Here is a 23,579-nt window from a genome sequence, read left to right as displayed (position 1 = left end):
CTCAGCCTCTCAGTCTATCTGTCACCAGTCTCCTGTTGAAGCAGAAATATATGTAAACAGAAAAGAATTAGAGACGAAAACCGAAAGAACTGCGGATGCTGCAAATCAGGAACAAAATGTTGCTGGAAAAGCTCAGCAGGTCTGGCAGCATCTGTGAAGGAGAAAACAGAGTTAACGTTTCGGGTCCGGTGACTTAAGGAAGACTTAAAGAGATGCTGCTCATGGACGTGGGGGCAAATTACATTGAGGCAATTGAGCCATTCCTGTGCACCTGCTGGCAGGCGATAAATGGACACTGCCAAATGCTGGGATTATAGGAATACAGGGTTGAGGAGCAGGAATAGGCCATATAGGCTCTGAAGAAGGGTCACTGGACCTGAAACGTGGACTCTGATTTCTCTCCACAGATGCTACCAAGCCTGATGAGTTTCTCCAGTAATTTCTGATTTTGTTTCTGATTTACAGCATCTGCTGTTCTTTCTGTTTTGTTTTGGCCCAATATGTCTTCCTTAGATTTGGTGAGAAAATGGATGATCAGATTCTGGTCTCAAATCGACCAATGAGTCTGCCCCCAATAATATCTGAAATCAAAAATCTGTCCAACTCTGCCTCAAATAAATCCAATGGTCCCCCCACCCCACCTTATTTCTGAGGAACGGGCTAACAACTTTCTAAAAGAGGAAAAAGTGATGTCCTCACAGAGAATACAGGTGGCACGGTGGCTCAGTGGTTTGTCCTTGCTGCCTCACAGCACCAGAGACCCAGGTTTGTTTCCAGCCTTGGGTGAAATCTGTGTGAAGTTTACATGTTCTTCCCATGTGGATTTCCTCTGGGTGTTCCTCCCACAGACCAAAGATGTCCAGGTTAGATGGGTTAGCCATCCTAAATAGTCTGTAGTGTCCAGGGATGCATAGGTGGATTAACCAAGGCAACTGGGGGTTTATGGGACACAGTAGGGGTTGGATCTGGGTGCGATGCTCTTCAGGGGGTAGATGTGGACTCGATGGGCTGAATGGCCTCCATCCATGCTGAAGGAATTGTAAGATTTAGCTCCATATTAAAAAAGACACCTCTCATTTTTAACAAAAACAGAAATTGCTGGAAGAACTCAGCAGGAGAGAAATAAGATGTAACATTTCAGGTCCAGTGACCCTTCCTCAGAACTTTTGCTTCTGCTTACCGGTATCTGCAGTTCTTTTGGTTTCTCGCCTCTTAGTTCTAAACTCAGTCCCCTAGTTCTCATCTCTCCCATAAGGGTAGATATTTCAGCACAGACCCCGTCAAGACCCCTTCAGGATTTCATTGAATCCCTACAGTGTGGAAACAGGCGCTTTGGCCCAACAAGTTAACACTAACCCTTGGAGCATCCCACCCAGACACATCCCCCTATAACCCACCTAACCTACACATTCCCAAACACTATAGGCAATTTAGCATGGCCAATCTACCTAACCTGCACATCCTTGGGCTGTGGGAAGAAACCAGAGCACCTGGAGGAAACCCACGCAGACATGAGGAGAATGTGTAAACTCCATACAGACAGTTGCCCGAGGGTAGAATCAAACTCGGGTCCCTGGCGCTGTGAAGCAGCAGTGCTAACCACTGAGCCACTGTATATGTTTCAATTTGGTCACCTTTCATCCTTGTAAACCCCAGTGGGGTACAGGCCCAATGTGCTCAATCTTTCTTGAGAAGATAAAGCCTTCATTCCAGGAATGGGTTGAATGAATCTTCTCTCAACTGGTTCTATTGTAATGATACCATTTATTTTCAAATAAAAGGACTAAAACTGCACACAGTGCTCCAGATGTGGTCTCACCAAGATCCTGTGAACCTGCAATTAAACTTCCCCAGTCTTACATTCCATTTCCGTTGCAAATTAATGGCAAACAATCACTTTGTGTCCGTGGTCACTCGCTATACACTAACATTTGTGATTCATATACCAGGACGTCTGTACGACTGGGTCCTGCAATGTCGTTCTTGATTTAAACAGCGCACTGCTTTTCTATTCTTTATCCCCAGAATGGGCAAGTTCACATTTCTCAATATCAATGCCAATTTTTCACTTCACCTAACTATTTTCCTTTGGACTCTTTCCATCCTTTTTTGACAACTTATTTACTTATTTTGGGATCGTTGGCAAGTTAAGTGACCATATATTTGGTTTCTGAGTCTACAGCATTGATTATAGATTGTAAATAATTGAGGTCCCAGCACTGGTCCCTGTGACACTTTACAATTACCTTTTGCCCCCTACTCTCTGCTCTCTTAATTAATTACTCCTTTATCAAGCTAATGCACTACCTCTGCTTTACTGTTATAATAATTTTGTTTGGGTTTAACACTCACACTTTTCACCTTCACAATGAACATGAAATCTTATCATGTTATGATTACTGTTTCCAAAAGGTTATTAATTAATCCTGCTCCTTTGCAGTTTACCAGGTCTGGCATAGATTGCTCCTTGCTTGGCACTAGAATGTACTGCTCTATGAAACAATCCCAAATATACTTTACAAACTTGGCTTCTCAGGCCACCTTTGACAGCCTGATTCATTTAATTTGCCTGGAGATGAATGACATCCCTGATTATTGTGGCACCTTTCTTACCCCATTTTTTTTTTCCAGTGGAATCTGACCCTGTTTCTGCATTAGATTGACAACTGAGCTTGCCTGGATGACTGCAGCCCCAAAAATACTCAAGAAGCGTAACACCATCCAGGACAAAGCGGCCCGATTGTTTGGCGTTACATCCACAGGCATCCAATCCCTCCACCACTGATGTTCGGTAGCAGCCGTGAGTACTATCTACAAGATGCACTGCAGAAATTCACTAAAGATCCTCAGACAGCACCTGCCAAACCCATGACCACTTCCATCTAGAAGGAGAAGGGCAGTAGATGCATGGGAACACCATTAGCTTCAAGTACCCCTCCAAGCCACTCACTATCCTGAAATATATTGCCATTCCTTCACTGCTGCCGGGTCAAAATACTGGAATTCTCTCCCTCATGGATTTGTGGGTCAACCCACAGCAGATGGACTGCGGCGGTTCAAGAAGGCAGCTCACCCCCACCTTTTCAAGGGCAACTAGCAGTAAATGTTGGCTAACAGCAAATCCAACATCCCACAAATGAATACATTTTTAAAAAGTAAAACATTAGCACAAACAAGTGTGCCTACTTGCTGTAAGAATAGCAGGAGCATGTTAGCGACCTGCAAAGGGCATGTGCAGAGATAAAAAAGCTGCAGAATAAATTAGGGGAAGCCTGAAAGGCCTTCATTTCTTAAGAAGGGTCTAGGCCCGAAATGTCAGCCTTCCTGCTCCTCTGATGCTGCTTGGCCTGCGTCAGCTCTACACCTTGTTATCTCTGACTAATAAATTAAATAGTTTAATAAATTAATTAGTTTCACTAATGAAATAAAACACGAAAGCTGAGAGTGGAGCAGTGAAAGTAAAGATTCATTTCCTAGTTTCTCTCAGTAGTATTCTCATATGGAGACAAGAGAAAAGCTTTTAATGATGATTCCCCATGGCAGCATACTCACAGATCCAGGTCTGGGATAGGGTACTTTGCCCTCATAAGCAGTCCACTGATAGTCAGGTCCTTCCTTGTGAGCATACGGCCCATTGAACACCTCTCGTAGATCAGCCATACGATAGACACAAACAGCGTAGCCTTGGAATACATTGCTGAAACAATATTCACAATATTTTTTAAAAATCAAATATCAAAATAAGACCCCTTGTTTTACAACCATTGTGTCAGTATTTCAAATTAGAACCAATCTTATATAGTGTTCCACACTCAAACCACCTATGGTTTACTTCCCAATGTCTTCTACTTTCAACAGTTTATGCGTGGTCATTTAGTGGACATGAAACTGGACTGAGATTGTAAATTCAAATCCCACCAGCACAACCTGTAGAACTGAAATCTAAATACAGCAATTTGTAGCCTGAAATTGGGAAAAATGGCTGTGAAAGTTTCCAGTTGCAAGAAAGCCCAATGGGGACACTAATGCCCTTCAGTGTTGGACCTGTTATCTGAACTTAGTCTGAGCTCTGTGTGACTTCAATCCCACCAGTAGGTGTTTGACACTGCTTGCTTTGGGGAGCTGATAGCCTGGTGGTATTTTGACCAGGACTTTTAATCCTGGGGACCAGGATTCAAATCCTGCCATGGCAGATGGTGGGATCTAAATTCAATAAAAAGTTGGAATTAAGAGTCTAATGGTGACCACAAACCAATTGTTGATTGTTGGAAAAACCCATCTGATTCACTAATGCCCTTTAGGGAAGGAAATCGCTGCCCTTAGAGTCACCAGGCCCGAAATGTTAACTCTGTTTTCTCCTCTACAGATGCTGCCAGGCCTGCTGAGCTTTTCCAGCAACTTTGTTTTTGTTCCTGTTTTACAGCATCTGCAGTTCTTTTGGTTTTTAATTGCTGTCCTTACCTGGTTTGACCTACATGTGAGTCCAGACCCACAGCAGTGTGGTTGATTTGCAACTATTTCTCTGTAATTAGGAGTGGGCAGCAAATACTGGCCTAGCCAGCGATACCATCACCCCATGAATGGATAAAAAAAAGTCAATGCAAGAAAGGGAATAAGAGTTGCTTTGTTGGTCTCATAATCCAAAAGCAAATTTTAAACAAAGAATCCTATACCTATTCAATATTATCCCAATCTAAATCAAACCTACATCTAATTATTACTAATTGCATTAAGATAAGACATTCATTCTTCAGCCTCAGCAGTAGGCTCACACAGTCCAGGCTGATCCCATTCCTATCCAACAGCAGGAGTTACTGGAGCTGGAATCTGGCTAGTTTTCCTCTCCCTTGTCCAGGGACATTGAGGTTAATTGCACAGACCTATCATCTGTTTACCTGCTATCAGATCCAGCTAATACAGGCAAAGTCCCACCGCACTGTCAAACTACCTTCACTGCTATTTATTTTTGTAGAACCGCAAGGAACTGCAGAGTAAACTACAGCTGAATCTAAAGTAATCCAATATCCATAAACCATTGGGCCTCTGTTCTCACAGTTTATATATTTTTTGAAATTGTAAAGTAAATTTGTAAACCTGATACTCAGTTCGAATTATACATAATGGGACAAAGCAGGTCACTTGAATGGTACCCCATCAATCACCTTCGGCATTCACTCTCTCCATCATCGATGCACAGGGACAGCAGTGTGTACCGTTTATAAGGAGCACTGGTGCAACTCACCAAGACTATTTAAGCAATAAGCAGTCCTGTAACATCTACCACCCAGTAAAGTAAGGGCAGCAGATAAAAAGGAACACTACCACCTGCAAATTCCCCTCCAAGTCACATACCATCCTGATTTGGAGCCACATCACTCTTCATTCATTGATACTACGTCAAAAGCATGGAACTGCCTTTTTAAAAGTGTACAGGCACTTCCTAAGGGCGGCAGCAGTTCAAGAAATCAACTCACTACCATCTTTCTCCAGGGCATTTACAGACAGGCAACAAATGCTAGTCCAGCCAGTAATGCCCATATGCAATGAATGCATTTCAGAAAGTATAACAAATGCTGGAGATCACAGTGGGTCAGGGAGCATCGATGGAGAAAGGGCAAGCTAACATTTCAGAGATAATGGGAACTGCAGATGCTGGAGATTCCAAGATAACAAAATGTGAGGCTGGATGAACACAGCAGGCCAAGCAGCATCTCAGGAGCACAAAAGCTGACGTTTCGGGCCTAGACCCTTCATCAGAGAGGGGGATGGGGGGAGGGAACTGGAATAAATAGGGAGAGAGGGGGAGGCGGACCGAAGATGGAGAGTAAAGAAGATAGGTGGAGAGGGTGTAGGTGGGGAGGTAGGGAGGGGATAGGTCAGTCCAGGGAAGACGGACAGGTCAAGGAGGTGGGATGAGGTTAGTAGGTAGCTGGGGGTGCGGCTTGGGGTGGGAGGAAGGGATGGGTGAGAGGAAGAACCGGTTAGGGAGGCAGAGACAGGTTGGACTGGTTTTGGGATGCAGTGGGTGGGGGGGAAGAGCTGGGCTGGTTGTGTGGTGCAGTGGGGGGAGGGGATGAACTGGGCTGGTTTAGGGATGCAGTGGGGGAAGGGGAGATTTTGAAACTGGTGAAGTCCACATTGATACCATATGGCTGCAGGGTTCCCAGGCGGAATATGAGTTGCTGTTCCTGCAACCTTCGGGTGGCATCATTGTGGCAGTGCAGGAGGCCCATGATGGACATGTCATCAAGAGAATGGGAGGGGGAGTGGAAATGGTTTGCGACTGGGAGGTGCAGTTGTTTGTTGCGAACTGAGCGGAGGTGTTCTGCAAAGCGGTCCCCAAGCCTCCGCTTGGTTTCCCCAATGTAGAGGAAGCCGCACCGGGTACAGTGGATGCAGTATACCACATTGGCAGATGTGCAGGTGAACCTCTGCTTAATGTGGAATGTCATCTTGGGGCCTGGGATGGGGGTGAGGGAGGAGGTGTGGGGACAAGTGTAGCATTTCCTGCGGTTGCAGGGGAAGGTGCCGGGTGTGGTGGGGTTGGAGGGCAGTGTGGAGCGAACAAGGGAGTCACGGAGAGAGTGGTCTCTCCGGAAAGCAGACAGGGGAGGGGATGGAAAAATGTCTTGGGTGGTGGGGTCGGATTGTAAATGGCGGAAGTGTCGGAGGATAATGCGTTGTATCCGGAGGTTGGTAGGGTGGTGTGTGAGAACGAGGGGGATCCTCTTGGGGCGGTTGTAGCGGGGGCGGGGTGTGAGGGATGTGTCGCGGGAGATGCGGGAGACGCGGTCAAGGGCGTTCTCAATCACCGTGGGGGGAAAGTTGCGGTCCTTAAAGAACTTGGACATCTGGGATGTGCGGGAGTGGAATGTCTTATCGTGGGAGCAGATGCGGCGGAGGCGGAGGAATTGGGAATAGGGGATGGAATTTTTGCAGGAGGGTGGGTGGGAGGAGGTGTATTCTAGGTAGCTGTGGGAGTCGGTGGGCTTGAAATGGACATCAGTTACAAGCTGGTTGCCTGAGATGGAGACTGAGAGGTCCAGGAAGGTGAGGGATGTGCTGGAGATGGCCCAGGTGAACTGAAGGTTGGGGTGGAAGGTGTTGGTGAAGTGGATGAACTGTTCGAGCTCCTCTGGGGAGCAAGAGGCGGCGCCGATACAGTCATCAATGTACCGGAGGAAGAGGTGGGGTTTGGGGCCTGTGTAGGTGCGGAAGATGGACTGTTCCACGTAACCTACAAAGAGGCAGGCATAGCTGGGGCCCATGCGGGTGCCCATGGCCACCCCCTTAGTCTGTAGGAAGTGGGAGGAGTCAAAAGAGAAGTTGTTGAGTGTGAGGACGAGTTCCGCTAGGCGGATGAGAGTGTCGGTGGAGGGGGCCTGGTCGGGCCTGCGGGACAGGAAGAAGCGGAGGGCCTTGAGGCCATCTCCATGCGGAATGCAGGTGTACAGGGACTGGACGTCCATGGTGAATATGAGGTGTTGGGGGCCAGGGAATTGGAAGTCCTGGAGGAGGTGGAGGGCGTGGGTGGTGTCACGGACATAGGTGGGGAGTTCCTGGACCAAAGGGGAGAAAATGGAGTCCAGATAGGTGGAGATGAGTTCGGTGGGGCAGGAGCAGGCTGAGACGATGGGTCGACCGGGGCAGGCAGGTTTGTGGATTTTGGGAAGGAGATAGAAACGTGCCGTGCGGGGTTGGGGAACAATGAGGTTGGAGGCTGTGGGTGGGAGGTCCCCTGAGGTGATGAGGTCATGAATGGTGTTGGAGATGATAGTTTGGTGCTCGGGTGTGGGGTCATGATCGAGGGGGCGGTAGGAGGTGGTGTCGGAGAGTTGGCGTCTGGCCTCGGCGATGTAGAGGTCAGTACGCCATACTACCACTGCGCCACCCTTGTCTGCGGGTTTGATGGTGAGGTTGGGGTTGGAGCGGAGGGAGCGGAGGGCTGCCCGTTCTGCGGGGGAGTCATCTCCACCTATCTGGACTCCATTTTCTCCCCTTTGGTCCAGGAACTCCCCACCTATGTCCGTGACACCACCCACGCCCTCCACCTCCTCCAGGACTTCCAATTCCCTGGCCCCCAACACCTCATATTCACCATGGACGTCCAGTCCCTGTACACCTGCATTCCGCATGGAGATGGCCTCAAGGCCCTCCGCTTCTTCCTGTCCCGCAGGCCCGACCAGGCCCCCTCCACCGACACTCTCATCCGCCTAGCGGAACTCGTCCTCACACTCAACAACTTCTCTTTTGACTCCTCCCACTTCCTACAGACTAAGGGGGTGGCCATGAGCACCCGCATGGGCCCCAGCTATGCCTGCCTCTTTGTAGGTTACGTGGAACAGTCCATCTTCCGCACCTACACAGGCCCCAAACCCCACCTCTTCCTCCGGTACATTGATGACTGTATCGGCGCCGCCTCTTGCTCCCCAGAGGAGCTCGAACAGTTCATCCACTTCACCAACACCTTCCACCCCAACCTTCAGTTCACCTGGGCCATCTCCAGCACATCCCTCACCTTCCTGGACCTCTCAGTCTCCATCTCAGGCAACCAGCTTGTAACTGATGTCCATTTCAAGCCCACCGACTCCCACAGCTACCTAGAATACACCTCCTCCCACCCACCCTCCTGCAAAAATTCCATCCCCTATTCCCAATTCCTCCGCCTCCGCCGCATCTGCTCCCACGATAAGACATTCCAATCCCGCACATCCCAGATGTCCAAGTTCTTTAAGGACCGCAACTTTCCCCCCACGGTGATTGAGAACGCCCTTGACCGCGTCTCCCGCATCTCCCGCGACACATCCCTCACACCCCGCCCCCGCCACAACCGCCCCAAGAGGATCCCCCTCGTTCTCACACACCACCCTACCAACCTCCGGATACAACGCATTATCCTCCGACACTTCCGCCATTTACAATCCGACCCCACCACCCAAGACATTTTTCCATCCCCTCCCCTGTCTGCTTTCCGGAGAGACCACTCTCTCCGTGACTCCCTTGTTCGCTCCACACTGCCCTCCAACCCCACCACACCCGGCACCTTCCCCTGCAACCGCAGGAAATGCTACACTTGTCCCCACACCTCCTCCCTCACCCCCATCCCAGGCCCCAAGATGACATTCCACATTAAGCAGAGGTTCACCTGCACATCTGCCAATGTGGTATACTGCATCCACTGTACCCGGTGCGGCTTCCTCTACATTGGGGAAACCAAGCGGAGGCTTGGGGACCGCTTTGCAGAACACCTCCGCTCAGTTCGCAACAAACAACTGCACCTCCCAGTCGCAAACCATTTCCACTCCCCCTCCCATTCTCTTGATGACATGTCCATCATGGGCCTCCTGCACTGCCACAATGATGCCACCCGAAGGTTGCAGGAACAGCAACTCATATTCCGCCTGGGAACCCTGCAGCCATATGGTATCAATGTGGACTTCACCAGTTTCAAAATCTCCCCTTCCCCCACTGCATCCCTAAACCAGCCCAGTTCATCCCCTCCCCCCACTGCACCACACAACCAGCCCAGCTCTTCCCCCCCACCCACTGCATCCCAAAACCAGTCCAACCTGTCTCTGCCTCCCTAACCGGTTCTTCCTCTCACCCATCCCTTCCTCCCACCCCAAGCCGCACCCCCAGCTACCTACTAACCTCATCCCACCTCCTTGACCTGTCCGTCTTCCCTGGACTGACCTATCCCCTCCCTACCTCCCCACCTACACCCTCTCCACCTATCTTCTTTACTCTCCATCTTCGGTCCGCCTCCCCCTCTCTCCCTATTTATTCCAGTTCCCTCCCCCCATCCCCCTCTCTGATGAAGGGTCTAGGCCCGAAACGTCAGCTTTTGTGCTCCTGAGATGCTGCTTGGCCTGCTGTGTTCATCCAGCCTCACATTTTGTTAAGCTAACATTTCAGTCTTGGTTGACTCTTCATCAGAGCTGCCTGAGCCGCTGTGATCTCCAGCACTTTTTGTTTTCGGTGCAGATTCCAGCATCGGCAGTAATTTGCTTCTTGAATTGACTGTGGGTGTTTTTTGCGGATGCCCAGTTAATGAGTCATGGCCTTTCTCTAATACCCTTTTTCATGGTATATTTTAGAGGTGACACCAGTTTATTTGTGTGCAATAGGTTTGGTCACACAGCTTTGAAACGTCTGCACCTTGCTTCCGACTCTTCCTTTCAGTTTTTTCCATCGCTCTGTATGCTTTGTTTTTGAGTCTCTAGCCAGGATTTACCCAGTCAAGGGCAGTGAGCAGATTTACATAATCTAGCACACAACAGTTGGATACTGTGCCCTCTAAGGTGGAAGTATTGTGTTGTTGCTTATGTTAACTGGTTTACACAGGAAATGTCATTTATTAATGCAGTTCTTATATCGGGAATGTTACTGGAAATGTGATCCACTGATGCACGCTGCACCTGCTTTAGCTCCAAAGAATAAGTTTGTCACCAGTTTCTTCTCCTCGGTGTCCCTGATAAGTAACTCAATCCCACAACTAATCAGTTTAAAAGAGAAATGCAGTGATTTAAAGCATCACATTATACATACAATAACAGGAGATAGCAGGTCCTCTGCTTCTTCAATTTTTTTTTCTGTATTTTGTGCCTCTCAGAAACCTGGCCACAGAATCCCAACTTCAAACAATCAGGGCGCTTAATCTCTCATCACCCATGAGCCTCACTGGTCAGGTTAAAACACGAGAAGACTCACTGCGCATGCAGTGTCGCATGTAAGTGCGAAACACAGCCTTTGGGTAGCAGTTAAGGCCCAGGGTCCAAAGCCTATTGTGAGCTGCCATTCCAAAGCATTACAGTGAGAAGGTTACTGCCTTTCAGATGTGGTTTTAAGTCAAATCCTAAATGCCATTTTTATGACAAACAGAATCATAGAGGAAGCAGGTCATTCAACCCATTGAGTCCACAGTCACCCTTCAAACAACCCACCCAGCTTGCACATCCCTGAACACTATGGCCAATTTAGCATGGCCAATACACTTAACCTGCACATCTTTGGACTGTGGGAGGAAACCAGAGCACCTGGAGAAAACCCACGCAGACTCGGGGAGAATGTGGAAATGCCACACAGTCGCCCAAGGCTGGAATTGAACCCAGGTCCCTGGCCCTGTGAGGCTGCAGTGCTAACCACTGAGGCACCACGCCACTCCATGTAAAATCTCCTTTCTTAAAATTCACTCACAGGATGTGGGCATCACTGACTGAGCCAAAACATATTTCCCATGTAAGGACTGGCTTGCCAGGCCATTTCAGAGGGCAGTTAAGATCAATCACATTACTATGGGTCTGAAGTCGAATGTCGGCCAGGCCAGGTAAGGGTGGCAGCTTCCTTCCTTAAAAGGGATCAGTGAGCCAGATGGGTTTTTTGGACAATCAATAATAATTTTGCCATGGTCACAATTATTAGCTGTATATTCGGCCAACCTCCATGGTGCATTTCAACTCAGAACTTTGGTCTGAGCTTTGTGTTTTAGTCCAGGGACATAACTCTGTATAACAGTCTTCTCCAAACATTCTGAGATTGTGAAAGGCAGTGCTTAAGCAAAAGCTGAATAAACTCACACTGCATGTCAGCATCAATACACTTTTCTTATTTAAGACCAAATAAAAACGCTTCCTACCTTATTGTACTAAACAGGGCATAAATTTCAGGATTCTTTTCATCATTCGTTCTCAGTAGAAACACATCCTCTGCAACACAAGTGAAGTGAAATCATACAGAATCACTAAGAATAAGCCATTCTTGTCCCAAAGGAACCTAATTTTTTAGCATATAGAATTTGATGTCTGTTCTCTGCATTGGGTTCGAATGTGCACTTTACAAATACAGAGGGGAAACAGCATGCCTCGGCACTAGCCCAGTGTTAATGTGTTCTTCTCCGAGTAAAATGATAAATGTACCCTAAAGGAACATACCTTGGATTTCCCTGGTTAAGATTAAAGAAAGTTTTGTTTTGCTGGAGCTGCCCAGTGCTGACATATCTTTCACAGATCCCCTCATTCCTTATGTTCCTTGACTTAAGAATCACAACTGTAGCAAAATAATCGCCCACTTACCAAGCTCATCAAAGTACGTGTCTATACCATCAGGTCCTGGAACAGAACATATCAGCCTGGCTTTGACAAATGTGCTCCATTTGTTTACTAGCGCCCTTTGTCCTCCTGCGTCATTCTGAAACATACCATTGTAAACACCTCATTAATTATGTTGCATAATTTTCTGGGATCATTAAATCCCTAAATAATGGCTTCTTACATGCAATTAGACATCACAGCAAACCACTGACATTTTAATTCTTATAAACATTTCTATCCTGCAAGAGAAGATTGAAATCTGCGTTGAGATCAAATCTAAAAGGACACATTCTCACACAGCTCTACTATTCCACTGCTTCAGTTGTGTCTGCATTGCAAACTGGTATCTGTGCTCCCCTAACATTTAGATAGGGCACACTAAATCACTAAACCCTGCTGAAACTGTATCCCTGATAATGAAAACCTATAAATGCTCTTGAAGATTTCAAGTGAAGGGTTCTGTGACTATTTTCCTTTGGCAGCTTGTTCCATTGTGCGATTGAGATTCCATTGGTTAGAAAGATTGTTGATACAATGTCTTAGTAACAACTATCCTTTGTACCTTGCGCAGATGGCAACCTTGTGTCTTGTCTGGATCAATATGTCAAAACAACAAACTTTCTTTATTGCTTGTCTTAAATCATATGGGAACAATTGGCCAGCATTCAAGAGTATCTAGGATTAGCAAAAGGCCATTATGTCCAAAAAGTCCATTTTATTTGAGATAATGAGCTTGCATCTTCCTATATTCCATAATCTTTTCACTACCTTCAGGTAGTAATCTATATTTATTAGAACCACTGTTTGGAGGACCCAGCTGATGGAAACTTGTTGACCTAGTAACTAAATCACTGTACCAAAATTATACTCACATGTGTATGAATGACCTAGGCTTGGCATTACAGTGGAAAGTTTCAAAATTTGCAGATTACGCAAATCTTGGAAATGTGTGTAAAAATAACAACATGAGAACTGTGAGCAGCAGTAGGCAATTCAGCCCCTTGAACCTGTGCTACCATTTAAAACAATCTCAGCTGATCACATCTCAGTCTCAACCCCATTTTCCTGCCCGATCTCCATAACCTTTCAACCTATTACTAATTAAAAGTCTACCTATCTCCTCCTTGGGGAGGCAATGGCCTAGCGGCATTATTGCTGGACTGGTAACCCAGATAATATTCGGAGACAAAAACAAAGTTGCTGGAAAAGCTCAGCAGGTCTGGCAGCATCTGTGAAGTAAAAAAAGAGTTAACATTTCGGGTCCAGTGACCCTTCCTCAGAACTGATGGTGGTTGGGAAAATGTCAGTTTATATGCAGAAAATAGGGAGGTGAGTGGGGTAGGGATTAAACGATAGGATGGCGCCCAAAGAGAGAGAAAGACAGTTGGACAGACAAAGGGATTGCTAACGATTTATTTAGTATATTTATATATAATATTCATATATTATTATATATGAATGTTATATTTTAATTTATTTAATATTCTGGGAACCCAGGTTTGAATCCTGCCACAGCAGATGGTGGAACTTGAATTCAATAAATATCTGGAATGAAGAGTTTAATGATGACCGCAAATCTATTGCTGATTGTTGGGGAAAAAAAACCCATCTGGTTCACTAATGTCCTTTAGGGAAGGAAACTGCCATCTATACCTGGTCTGGCCTACATGTGACTCCAGATCCACAGCGATGTGGTTGACTCTTAACTGCACTCTGGGTATTTAGGGATAAATGCTGCCTGGCCAGCGATGCCCTCATCCCGTGAATAAATAAAGAAAAATAAATAAATAAACTGACTCGATGGTCCGACACCTAACACACTCTGAGATAGTCGATTACAGAGATTCACAACTCTTTGGGAGAAGTAATTTTTTCTTATCTCTGTTTTAAGTCTGTTATCTTAAGACCATCGCTTCTCGTTCTAGATTTCCCAACAAGGGGAAACATTTTCTCTATGTCTACTTTGTCAATCTCCTTTATCATCTAAAAGACCTCAATTACACAAAGTGGTCAGGACGTATTGCCAGACAAGTAAAATGGGCAGATGCATGGCCAGATGAAATTTGATGCAGAGCACAAATACAGTAAGAACTTTTGATAGGAAGAAAGAGGAAAGCGAATAACAACAAAACAGCCCAATTGCAAGAATGAAGCGACATCGAGGTGCATGTACAAAATCTCTGAATGTGGCAGGACAAGTTGAAAGCTCCCAGACCCAAGCTTTATAAATCAATACAATGTATACAAAGCCAACATGCTTAGCCACTATAAAATACTAGCTACAGGCTTCAGCTGTAGTTTGTATCCGATGCTAGAGGCTCTGAATTTTAAGCAGTAAGACAGGGTCAAGCAAGATTTACTGGAGTGTTACAAGGGCCATGTAGAGCTCCAGTGATATATAGGGACTGGAGAGATGGATTTGTTCTCTTTCAAGCTGGCAAAGTTAAGGGAAATTTGATGGAGGTGTTCAAAATTACGAATGATTTACACAGAGTAAATAAGGACCATCTATTTCCAGTGGAAAAGGGGACAGTAATGAGAGGACACCAATTTCAGTTGATTGCAAAAAAAATGAAGGCAATTTCTTCTGAGGAGTGTGTTGTTGTGATCTGGGCTGTGCTGTCTGAGGGGATGGTGGAAGCAAATTCAATGGCAACTTTGAAAAGGGAAGTGAACAAACACAATGTAGGAACAAATTAGTGCAGATGCCGGAATCTGTGCTGAGAACACCAAATGCTGGAGATCACAACGAGACAGGAAGCCCAGGGAGAGCCAGCAAGCTAGTGTTTCACATCTAGCTGATTCTTCATCAGAACTGAAGTGAAATGTGGGAGGAGCAGCACTTATGCTATAGTTGTGGGAGGTGGGGGCTTGTGGAGGTGGTGGGTGTAGAGTGCTGGTGGAGAAAAGATGCTTACCAGGCTGATTCCAGGTACGGCGGGTATAATGAGCAATCAATTAGGTCGGGATTGTTTCCGCTAGAGTTCAGACAAATGACTGGGGGTTGGGGGGGGGGGGTGCAGAAACGTGGTGATCATTATAAAATTTTAACAGGACTGAACAGGGTAGATGCAAGGAGGTTTTCTTCCAATGATAGGTCTGTCCAGAACCAGAGGTCACAGTATGAGGATTTGGGGTAGGCTATTCAGGATGAAGATGAGGAGACATTTCTTCAGCCAAAGAGTGGTGAGCCACAGGAAGTAGTTGATGCCAGAACATTGAATGTATTCAAGAGGTGACAAGACATAGTACTTGGGGGTGAATGGGATCAAAGGTTATGCAGAGAAAGCAGGATTAGGCTATTGAGTTGGCTGATCAGCCATGATCGTGAAGAATGGTGGAGCAGGCTCGAAGGGCTGAATGGCCTCTTCCCACTTTTATCTTCTATGTTTCTATGTTTCTGTGATAGTTCAGGTTAAGAGACTGGAATGAGAGCACAGCAGATCAATGACGTGTCTAACTGCCAGAGTTAAAAGAGAAAAAGTCCCAGCGGGGGTGGGGGGAATGGAGAGAGGGGCAAACAGGACTATAGGGTAGGAGCAGGGGAGATGGACAAATTGGTTAGGAAAATAAATGACTAGGCATAGATATGATGGACCTTCTGTGCATTGTCGTGATAATATATTCTTTGAAGAAGACCTCATTCACTGTAAATGAGCCATTTTGGAATTTGGCTGAGGTCAGGTGACATTCAAATGCAACTTTTAAAATTATTCTAATTGTCTGTTTGGCAGCTGACTTCATTACTCGGACAGTCTTCATCCTAAAAATATCCTCTTGCTATCCATTCTTCAAATAGTTTTAACAAAACAAGTTTCAGCATAATTAGACACCTTTACAATGTGCCCGCAGCACAGTGGTAGTGGTTCCAACGTCTGACCCAGGAGGCTCGGGTTAGGTCCCACCTGCTCCAGAGATATGCCATATCACATCTGAACAGACTGATTAAAAATATTTACAGTGTGCCTGCTCCATTGCTCATTCAACGTCGCTGAGCTTCCCAAAGAGTCCGATCAACAGCTGACCCATTCAGATGACAGCACAGTGATAATACCGGACAAATAATCGAGAGATATAGACCAATGCTCTGGAGGCCGAGCTCAAATCCCACCACAACAGCAGGAGATATTTCAATTCAATCAACAAATTGGAGATGGAATTCTTCGTCTCATCTGTAGTTTTAGTGAAACTAGCAGATTGTGGGTAAAGGCCCATCTTTTTAAAATTTATTTTGTTTGTTCATAGACTGCTGGTTCAAGCTGCCTTCTTGAGCCACTGTGGTTTCTTGGATTAGGGATACCCACGGTACTATTTAGCAAGTTTTTGACTGAGCATTACTGAAGGAATGGAGATATATACTTCCAAGTTCAAACTTAGAGGGCATTGGTTTAAGCTGAGAGGGGAAAGATATAAAAGGGATCCAAGGGATAACTTTTCCACACAGAGGTTGGTGCGTGTATGGAACGAGTTGCCAGAGGAAGGGGTGGAGGTCGGTATAGTGAGAACATTTAAAAGGCATCTGAGCGGGTACATGATGAGGAAGGGTTTAGAGTTTTATGGGCTAGGTGCTGGTAAACGGGACTAGACTAATTTAGGATATCTGGTCAACATGTCGGACGATAAAGTCTGTTTCCATGCTGAGCAGCTTGATGACTCTAAGTTTTGATGGTGCGTAAGTTAGAGGCAGGCTTGCATGTGGTGGTGTTCCCACGTATCTCCTGCCCTTGTCCTTTGAGATAGGAGAGGACATGGCTCTGGAAGGTGCTGTTGAAGATTTGTTGAGCTATTGAAGAGTGTCTTGCAGATGGTACGTGCTACTGGGTGTCTGAGTGAAGGGAGTGTACATTGAAGGTGGTGGATGGGATGCCAATCAAGTATTTTGCTTTGCCCTTGACAGTATTGAGCTTCTTGAGTGTTACTGTAGCTGCATCCATCCCAGATAAATGGATAATATTCATCATAATCGTAGCTTGTAACTAGTAGGTGGTAGACAAGATTTGGGGGAGACAGGAGGCAAGTTATTCACCACAGAATTTTAAGTTTCTGAGCACTCGTGTATCACAGTATTTTATATGGCTAGTCCAGTTCAGTTTCTGCCCAATAGCAATGCCAAGGAATGTCGAAAGTGAGAGATTCAGTGATGGTAATTGCATTAATGTCACCAGGCAATGGTTAGGCTCTTTCTTGATGGAAATGGTCAATGCCTGATACTCGTGTGGTGTGACTTGCTACTTATCAACACAAACATGGACATTATCCAGAAATACCTTCCTAACAACACTGGGGCTTCAAGAAAACAGGTCATCACCACTTTCTCAACAGTGATGAGACATGAGCAACCAAATGCCGGCCATTCCAGCAATGCCAACATCATTTGAGAGAATGAAAGAAACCTCAGAATTTCCCTTTAAAATTCAGTGAGACCAATGTGCTCCATCTGCTGAAGGGGATCTTAGTGCTTATTGAATTTTGCTTTTAGTTGGCAATGAAAATGACTAAGTTAAACTATCCTCTGGGAGTTTGATTCTGTAGTTATATTGCAGCAAGTGTGACATTCAAGCCAGGTGCAGACTCATGCCTTGACTAAGCTCCATTTGCCTTTTACAAAGCTGTGATACTGTGGCCGAGAACCATTCACCAACATTCAGTTGCCTATCTGCTCCATTATCCGGCTCTTCCTGAACAGATTAGCTTATGGATTCAAATGTGAACATTTCAAACGGTGAACGGACTCTGTGATTGATGACTGCAGGGTTATCAACAATAGCCTTTCAAAGGTTATCAGTTCACCCTTGCCTGTAAGGTTATCAGATATGATAATCAATGATTATGGTGAATGATGGATGTCACTAATGCAACATCCACACACAGACACAAACACACAACCGCGCACACAGAGGAGTTAGGATACAAATCACCCGCAAATTTTGATCTTGAGGCACAGAAGGCAGAAGGATTGTGATTCCACTGTGAGCTAGCTGACGACATTGGAGCATACAATTCTTACAGTGAGTAAAGCGCCCATTTGGCCCATTGAGTCTGCACCAACCCTCTGAAGAGCATCTCAATCAGACCTAGCCCCTGACTCCACCCACATAACATCACACTTTCCATGGCCAATCCACCCTAACCTGCACATCTTTGGATTCTGGGAGGAAACCGGAGCACCCAGAGGAAACCCACACAGACATGGGGAAGAATGTGCAAACTCCACACAGACAGTCACCCAAATTGAACCCGGGTTCCTGGCGCTGTGAGGCTGCAGTGCTAACCGCTGAGCCAAATGATAAGGAAGCATAGAAAGAAGGTCTTTTGTACCATTTGGAACAGCAAGAAACTTAGTCTGACCCTTTCCCCACAGCCCCGCATCATTTTCCCTTTTAAGAATTAATCCAGCTCCTTTAAGCTCCTATTGAATCCACCCAGGACCTCTGCTCTGGGGTCACTGGTTTCAATTCCAGCATGGTGGTGAGCCAAGTGTAAATTTGATAAAGAAAAGTAGATTATAAAACTGGTCTCAATAATAGTAGCCATGACAGTTATCACCGAGTCACAGAAACTCATCAGGCTCGCTAACATCCTTTAGAGAAAGAAATCTATCACCCCTTTCCTTCTCTGACCTACTCGTTACTCCAGACCTGCAGCAATGAGGTTGATTCTTAACCAACTCCGAAATAGTCAAACTAATCTTCACTTCAATGTAATGAACGACTGGCAACAAATACTGGTCCTGTCAGTTAATACAGTGTCCCATGAGATAATAAAGGGAACAATTAAAATCAGTTTCCACTATCCTTTCAGGCAATGTATCCAGATTGTTAAAAATTGCTGTGTAAATAACATTTTCCTTTTACCCCTCAGTTTCTTTGGTAATTTCTGTACTGGTCGGGACATTGAGTACAGGAGACAGGATGTCATGCTGCAGCTTTATGGATAGGCTATGCTTAGAGTATTGCGTTCAACTCTGGTTGCCGCATTACAGGAAGTGCATAGAGGCTTTGCAGAGGGTGCAGGAGAGGTTTACGAGATGCTGCCTGGATTAGAGGGTATGAGCTATAAGGAGGCTAGAAAAACTTGGGTTGTTTTCGCTGGAGCAGTGGAAGCTGAGGGAAGACTTGATAGAAATGTATAAAATTATGAGCTGCATAGATGGGGGTTGACAGTCAGAATCTTTTTCCCCAGAGTTGAAATGTTCAATACTAGGAGATTTGTTTTTAAGCTGAGAGGGTTAAAGTTCAAAGGAGATGTGAGGGGCAAGGTTTTTACGCAGAGAGAGTCTGGAATGCGCTGCCAGAGGTGGTGATGGAGACAGGCACAATAAGGGTGTTTAAGGGACTTTTAGATAAGCACATGAATATCAGCAAGGCTTGGAGGGATATGGACCAAGGGCAGACCGAAGAGATTAGTTTAATTTGGCGTCATGTTTGGCACAACATCATGGGCTGAAGGACCTATTCCTGTGCTGTACTGTTCTATGTTCCACATTAAATCTGTCTTTTCCCCAACAGAAGCAGTTTGTTTCTCTTTGTTCTATCAGAACCCTTCCTCATTTTGAACACCGCCACTCAATCTCGCTAAAACTTCCCTGCTCCAAAGGAGAACAATTCCAGCTTCTCTCATTCTGCCACATCGTTTCAGAATTATTCCTTGCTCATACAGAGGAATCGCTCTGTTCTTTCAATCCCTCATCTCATCGCAATCCCAAAGTGTTGATATGGCTCCTGTCTGTCTGAGGGACTGAGCTAAATCTCTTCTCCAAATGAGGAAAGGTGAAATCACAATGCTGGGGGTATACTATAGGCCTCCCAATAGCCAGCAGGGGATACAGGAGAGAATATGTAAAGAGATTTTGGAAAGATGTAAAAATGGCAGGTTTGTTGTGGTGGGTGATTTTAACCTCCCCTATATTATCTGGGACTCATTTCATGCTCGGGGCTTGGATGGGGAAGAACTTGTGAGAGCCATTCAGGAGTGTTACTTGACACAGTGCATAAACAGAACAACCCCAGAAGTGGTTATTTTGGACCCAGTTCTGGGAAATAAGCCTGGCCAGGTGAGTGAAGTTTCAGTAGGGGAGCATTTCGGGAGTAGTGACCATAATATAGTGAGTTTTAAAATACTCATGGATAGAGATAACAGCAGTTCTCAGGTGAAGGTGTTAAACTGGGGAAAAGCTAACTACAACAATGTTAGGCAGGACATGGAGAGTGTTGATTGGACATGGCTGTTTGAGGGTAAATCCAAATCAGATGTGAGGGAGTATTTCAAATGCAGTTGGTAAGAGTTCTGGAGCAGCACATTCCTGTGAGAATGAAGGATAGGTGTGGCAAGTTGCATGAACCTTGGATGACCATGGATGTTATGACCATGGTCAGAAAGAAAAAGGAAGTATACATAAGGTCTAGGAGGATTGGAACTGATAAAACCCTTGAAGTATCTGAGGAAAGAAGGAGAGAACTTAAATAAGGCATTAGAAGGGCAAAAAGGAGTCATGAAAAGTCATTAGCAAACAGGATTAAGATGAATCTCAAGGGGTTTTATACATATAGAAAAAGCAAAAGGGCAGTCAGGGAAAGGGCTGGCCTACTGAAGGGCAAAGGAAGGAAACTATGTGATGAGGTAGAAGAGGTAGGTGAAATCCTAAATGAATACTTTGTATCGGTATTCACCAAAGAGAAGGGGAACAATGATCTTAGGGAAGGGAGTGTCGAATTTCTGAGGAAGGGGTGTTGAGCATCTTAAAAAGTTTTCAGATAGGTAAGTCCCCAGGCACCGATGGGATCTATCCCAGAATATTGAGGTAGGCAACAGAACAAATTGCTGGAGCATTGACAGACATCTTTGCATCCTTTCTGGCCACAGGTGAGGTCCCAGAATACAGGAGAATAGCCAATGTTGCCAGATTGTTTAAGAAGGGTATCGTGGATAATCCTGCAAATTACAGGCCTATGAGTCTCATGTAAGTGGTAAGGAAATTATTGGAAAAGATTCTCATGGACAAGATCTAAATATATTTCGAAGCAAATGGATTGATTAGCAACAGACAGCATAGTTTTGTGCAGGGGAGATCATGCCTCACTAATTTTTTTTTGAAGAGGTAATGAAGATGATTGATGAGCAAAAAGTGAATGATGTTGTTTACATGGGCTTCAGTGAAGCCTTTAACAAGGTGCCTCATGGCAGACTGGGATAAAGGGCGAAGTCGCATGGTGTCAGGGGCAAGCTGGCAAGATGCATACAGAACTGACTTAGTCAGAGGAGACAGACGGTAGTGGTGGAGGGATGTTTTTTAGAATGGAGGGCTGTGACTAGTGATGTTCCACAGGGATCAGTGCCAGGGTCTCTGCTGCTTGTGGTCTACATAAAGTGGAGTTGTGGATAGCGAAGGCGATTATCAGAGGAAACAGCAGAATATAAATCAGTTGGAGGCATAAGCAGAAAAATGGCAGACGGAGTTTAATTCACACAACTGTGAGGGTGATGCATTTTGGAAAGTCAAGTACAGGTTGAGATTATGCAGTGAATGGCCGAACCCTGAGGAGTATTGATATGCAGAGGGATCTGGGTGTGCAGGTAGATAAGGTAGTAAAAAAAGGCTTAAGGCATTGGAAGGGGCATTGAGTATAAGGATAGACAAGTTATGCTGCAGCTTTATAGAACTTTAGTTAGGTCTCACTTGGAATATTGCACACAGTTCTAGTGTGAGCACAACAGAAGGATGTGGATGCTTTGGAGAGGATACAGAGAAGAGTTTCCTTTATTCATTAACAGGATGGGGGCATTGCTAGCTAGGCAGCATTAATTGCCCATCCCTAATTGCCCAGATGGTAGTTGAGAGTCAACCACATTTGCTGTGGGTCTGGAGTCACATGTAGTTCAGACCAGATAAGGATGGCAATTTCCTTCCCTAAAGGACATTAGTGAACCCAGATGGGTTCTTCCAACAATCATGGTCATCATTATTTTGTTAATTCCAAATATTTTATCGAATTCAAATTCCAACATCCATGGCAGGATTCAAACCTGGGTCCCCACTGTGTTATCGGGGTCTCTGGATTAACAGCCCAGCAATAATACCACTAGGCCATCACTTCCCCTTACTAGGACGTTGCCTAATATTGTGGGGGTGGGGAGGGGTAGTAGCAGTGCGGAAAGGTTGGATGGACTGGGTTTGTTTTCACTGGAATGCAGGAGCTTGACAGGCGACCCGATAGAAGTTTATAAGATTGTGGATGGCATGGAAAGAGTGAAAAGTATGAGGCCTTTTCACAGGGTGGAGGGGTCAATTATTAGGGGACGCAGGTTCAAGGGATTAACAGGAGGGGGGGCAATTTAAAAGAGATGCAACAGGCAACTTTTCACACAAAGGGTGGTGTGTGCAAGGAACATGCTGCCAGGGGAGGTGGCTGAAGCAGACACAATAGCAAAATTCAAGGAGCACTTAGACAAATACATGAGTAGAAGGGAATAGAGGGATACAGATCCTGTAAGTGAAGACAGCTTTAGTATGGAAGGTGAAAATGTGGCAGCACAGGCTTGGAGGGCTGAAGGGCCTGTTCCTGCGCTGTATTGCTCCTTGTTTGTAGAGATACCTGGCACTACAGCATGCGACTAGACTGACATAAGCAGAAATTGCTGGAAGGACTTAGCAGATCTGGCAGCATCTATGGAGCAAAATCAGAGTTAACGTTTCAGGTCCAGTGTCCTTTCCTCAAAACTGATGGTAGCTGGGAAAATCTTGTTTTTCCTGCCGAAGTAGGGCAGGTGGGGAGAGGGTAAGGAGTAAATGATAGGTGGAGATAGAGCCCAAAGAGAGAGAAGAACATTTGGACAGACAAAGGAGTTAATGGGGACTGTTAGTGACTAAGAATGGGTAGTGTGCAATAGCAGACCATGTGCGAACAAGACCTGGTGTTGTGGGGGTTGGGGTAAGATCATGGGAGAAGGTGCTTCAAGCCCTAAAATTTTTGCATGAGATATTGAGTCCAGAATGTAGTAGAGTTCCCAAGCGGAAAATGAGGTGCTGTTCTTCAGTATTCTCTTGATGGGGGTGAAATCAATGATGTTGTTTACATGGGCTGCAGTAAAGCCTTTGACAAGGTGCCTCATGGCAGCCTGGTACAAAAGGTGAAGTCAGATGGTATCAGGGGTGAGCTGGCAAGGCGGATATGGGACTGGCTTAGTCATAGGAGACACAGGGTGGCACTACAGCAAGCCTGGAACAGAGATGTTGGCCAGGGAACATGGCAGTGTGTTGAAGTGGCAGGCAACGGGAAGCTCAGATAATAAAGTGTGAAGCTGGATGAACACAGCAGGCCAAGCAGCATCTCAGGAGCACAAAAGCTGACGTTTCGGGCCTAGACCCTTCATCAGAGAGGGGGATGGGATGAGGGTTCTGGAATAAATAGGGAGAGAGGGGGAGGCAGACCGAAGATGGAGTTAAAAGAAGATAGGTGGAGAGGAGAGTATAGGTGGGGAGGTAGGGAGGGG

At 45.8% G+C, this 23,579-nt stretch overlaps 1 protein-coding gene across 5 annotated transcripts in view; it reads right to left on the bottom strand.

The window, feature by feature from the left end:
• The window catches only part of sema3bl (sema domain, immunoglobulin domain (Ig), short basic domain, secreted, (semaphorin) 3bl), a 242,182-nt gene that overhangs the window by 73,105 nt on the left and 145,498 nt on the right, over positions 1–23,579 (bottom strand). For all 5 annotated transcript variants that reach the window (XM_048547685.2, XM_048547682.2, XM_048547683.2 and 2 more), the window contains exons 8-10: positions 12,072–12,186; positions 11,636–11,705; positions 3,553–3,697 (exon numbers count right to left, since the gene is read on the bottom strand). In XM_048547685.2, the coding sequence (XP_048403642.2) occupies positions 3,553–3,697; positions 11,636–11,705; positions 12,072–12,186 (330 nt within the window). The remainder of the gene's footprint in view (positions 1–3,552; positions 3,698–11,635; positions 11,706–12,071; positions 12,187–23,579) is intronic.

This window comes from Stegostoma tigrinum, chromosome 11, assembly GCF_030684315.1.
Source record: "Stegostoma tigrinum isolate sSteTig4 chromosome 11, sSteTig4.hap1, whole genome shotgun sequence".
Lineage (NCBI taxonomy): Eukaryota > Metazoa > Chordata > Chondrichthyes > Orectolobiformes > Stegostomatidae > Stegostoma > Stegostoma tigrinum.
The sequence above is the reverse complement of the archived record's forward strand: the minus strand, read 5'-3'. Positions and strand labels throughout refer to the sequence as shown.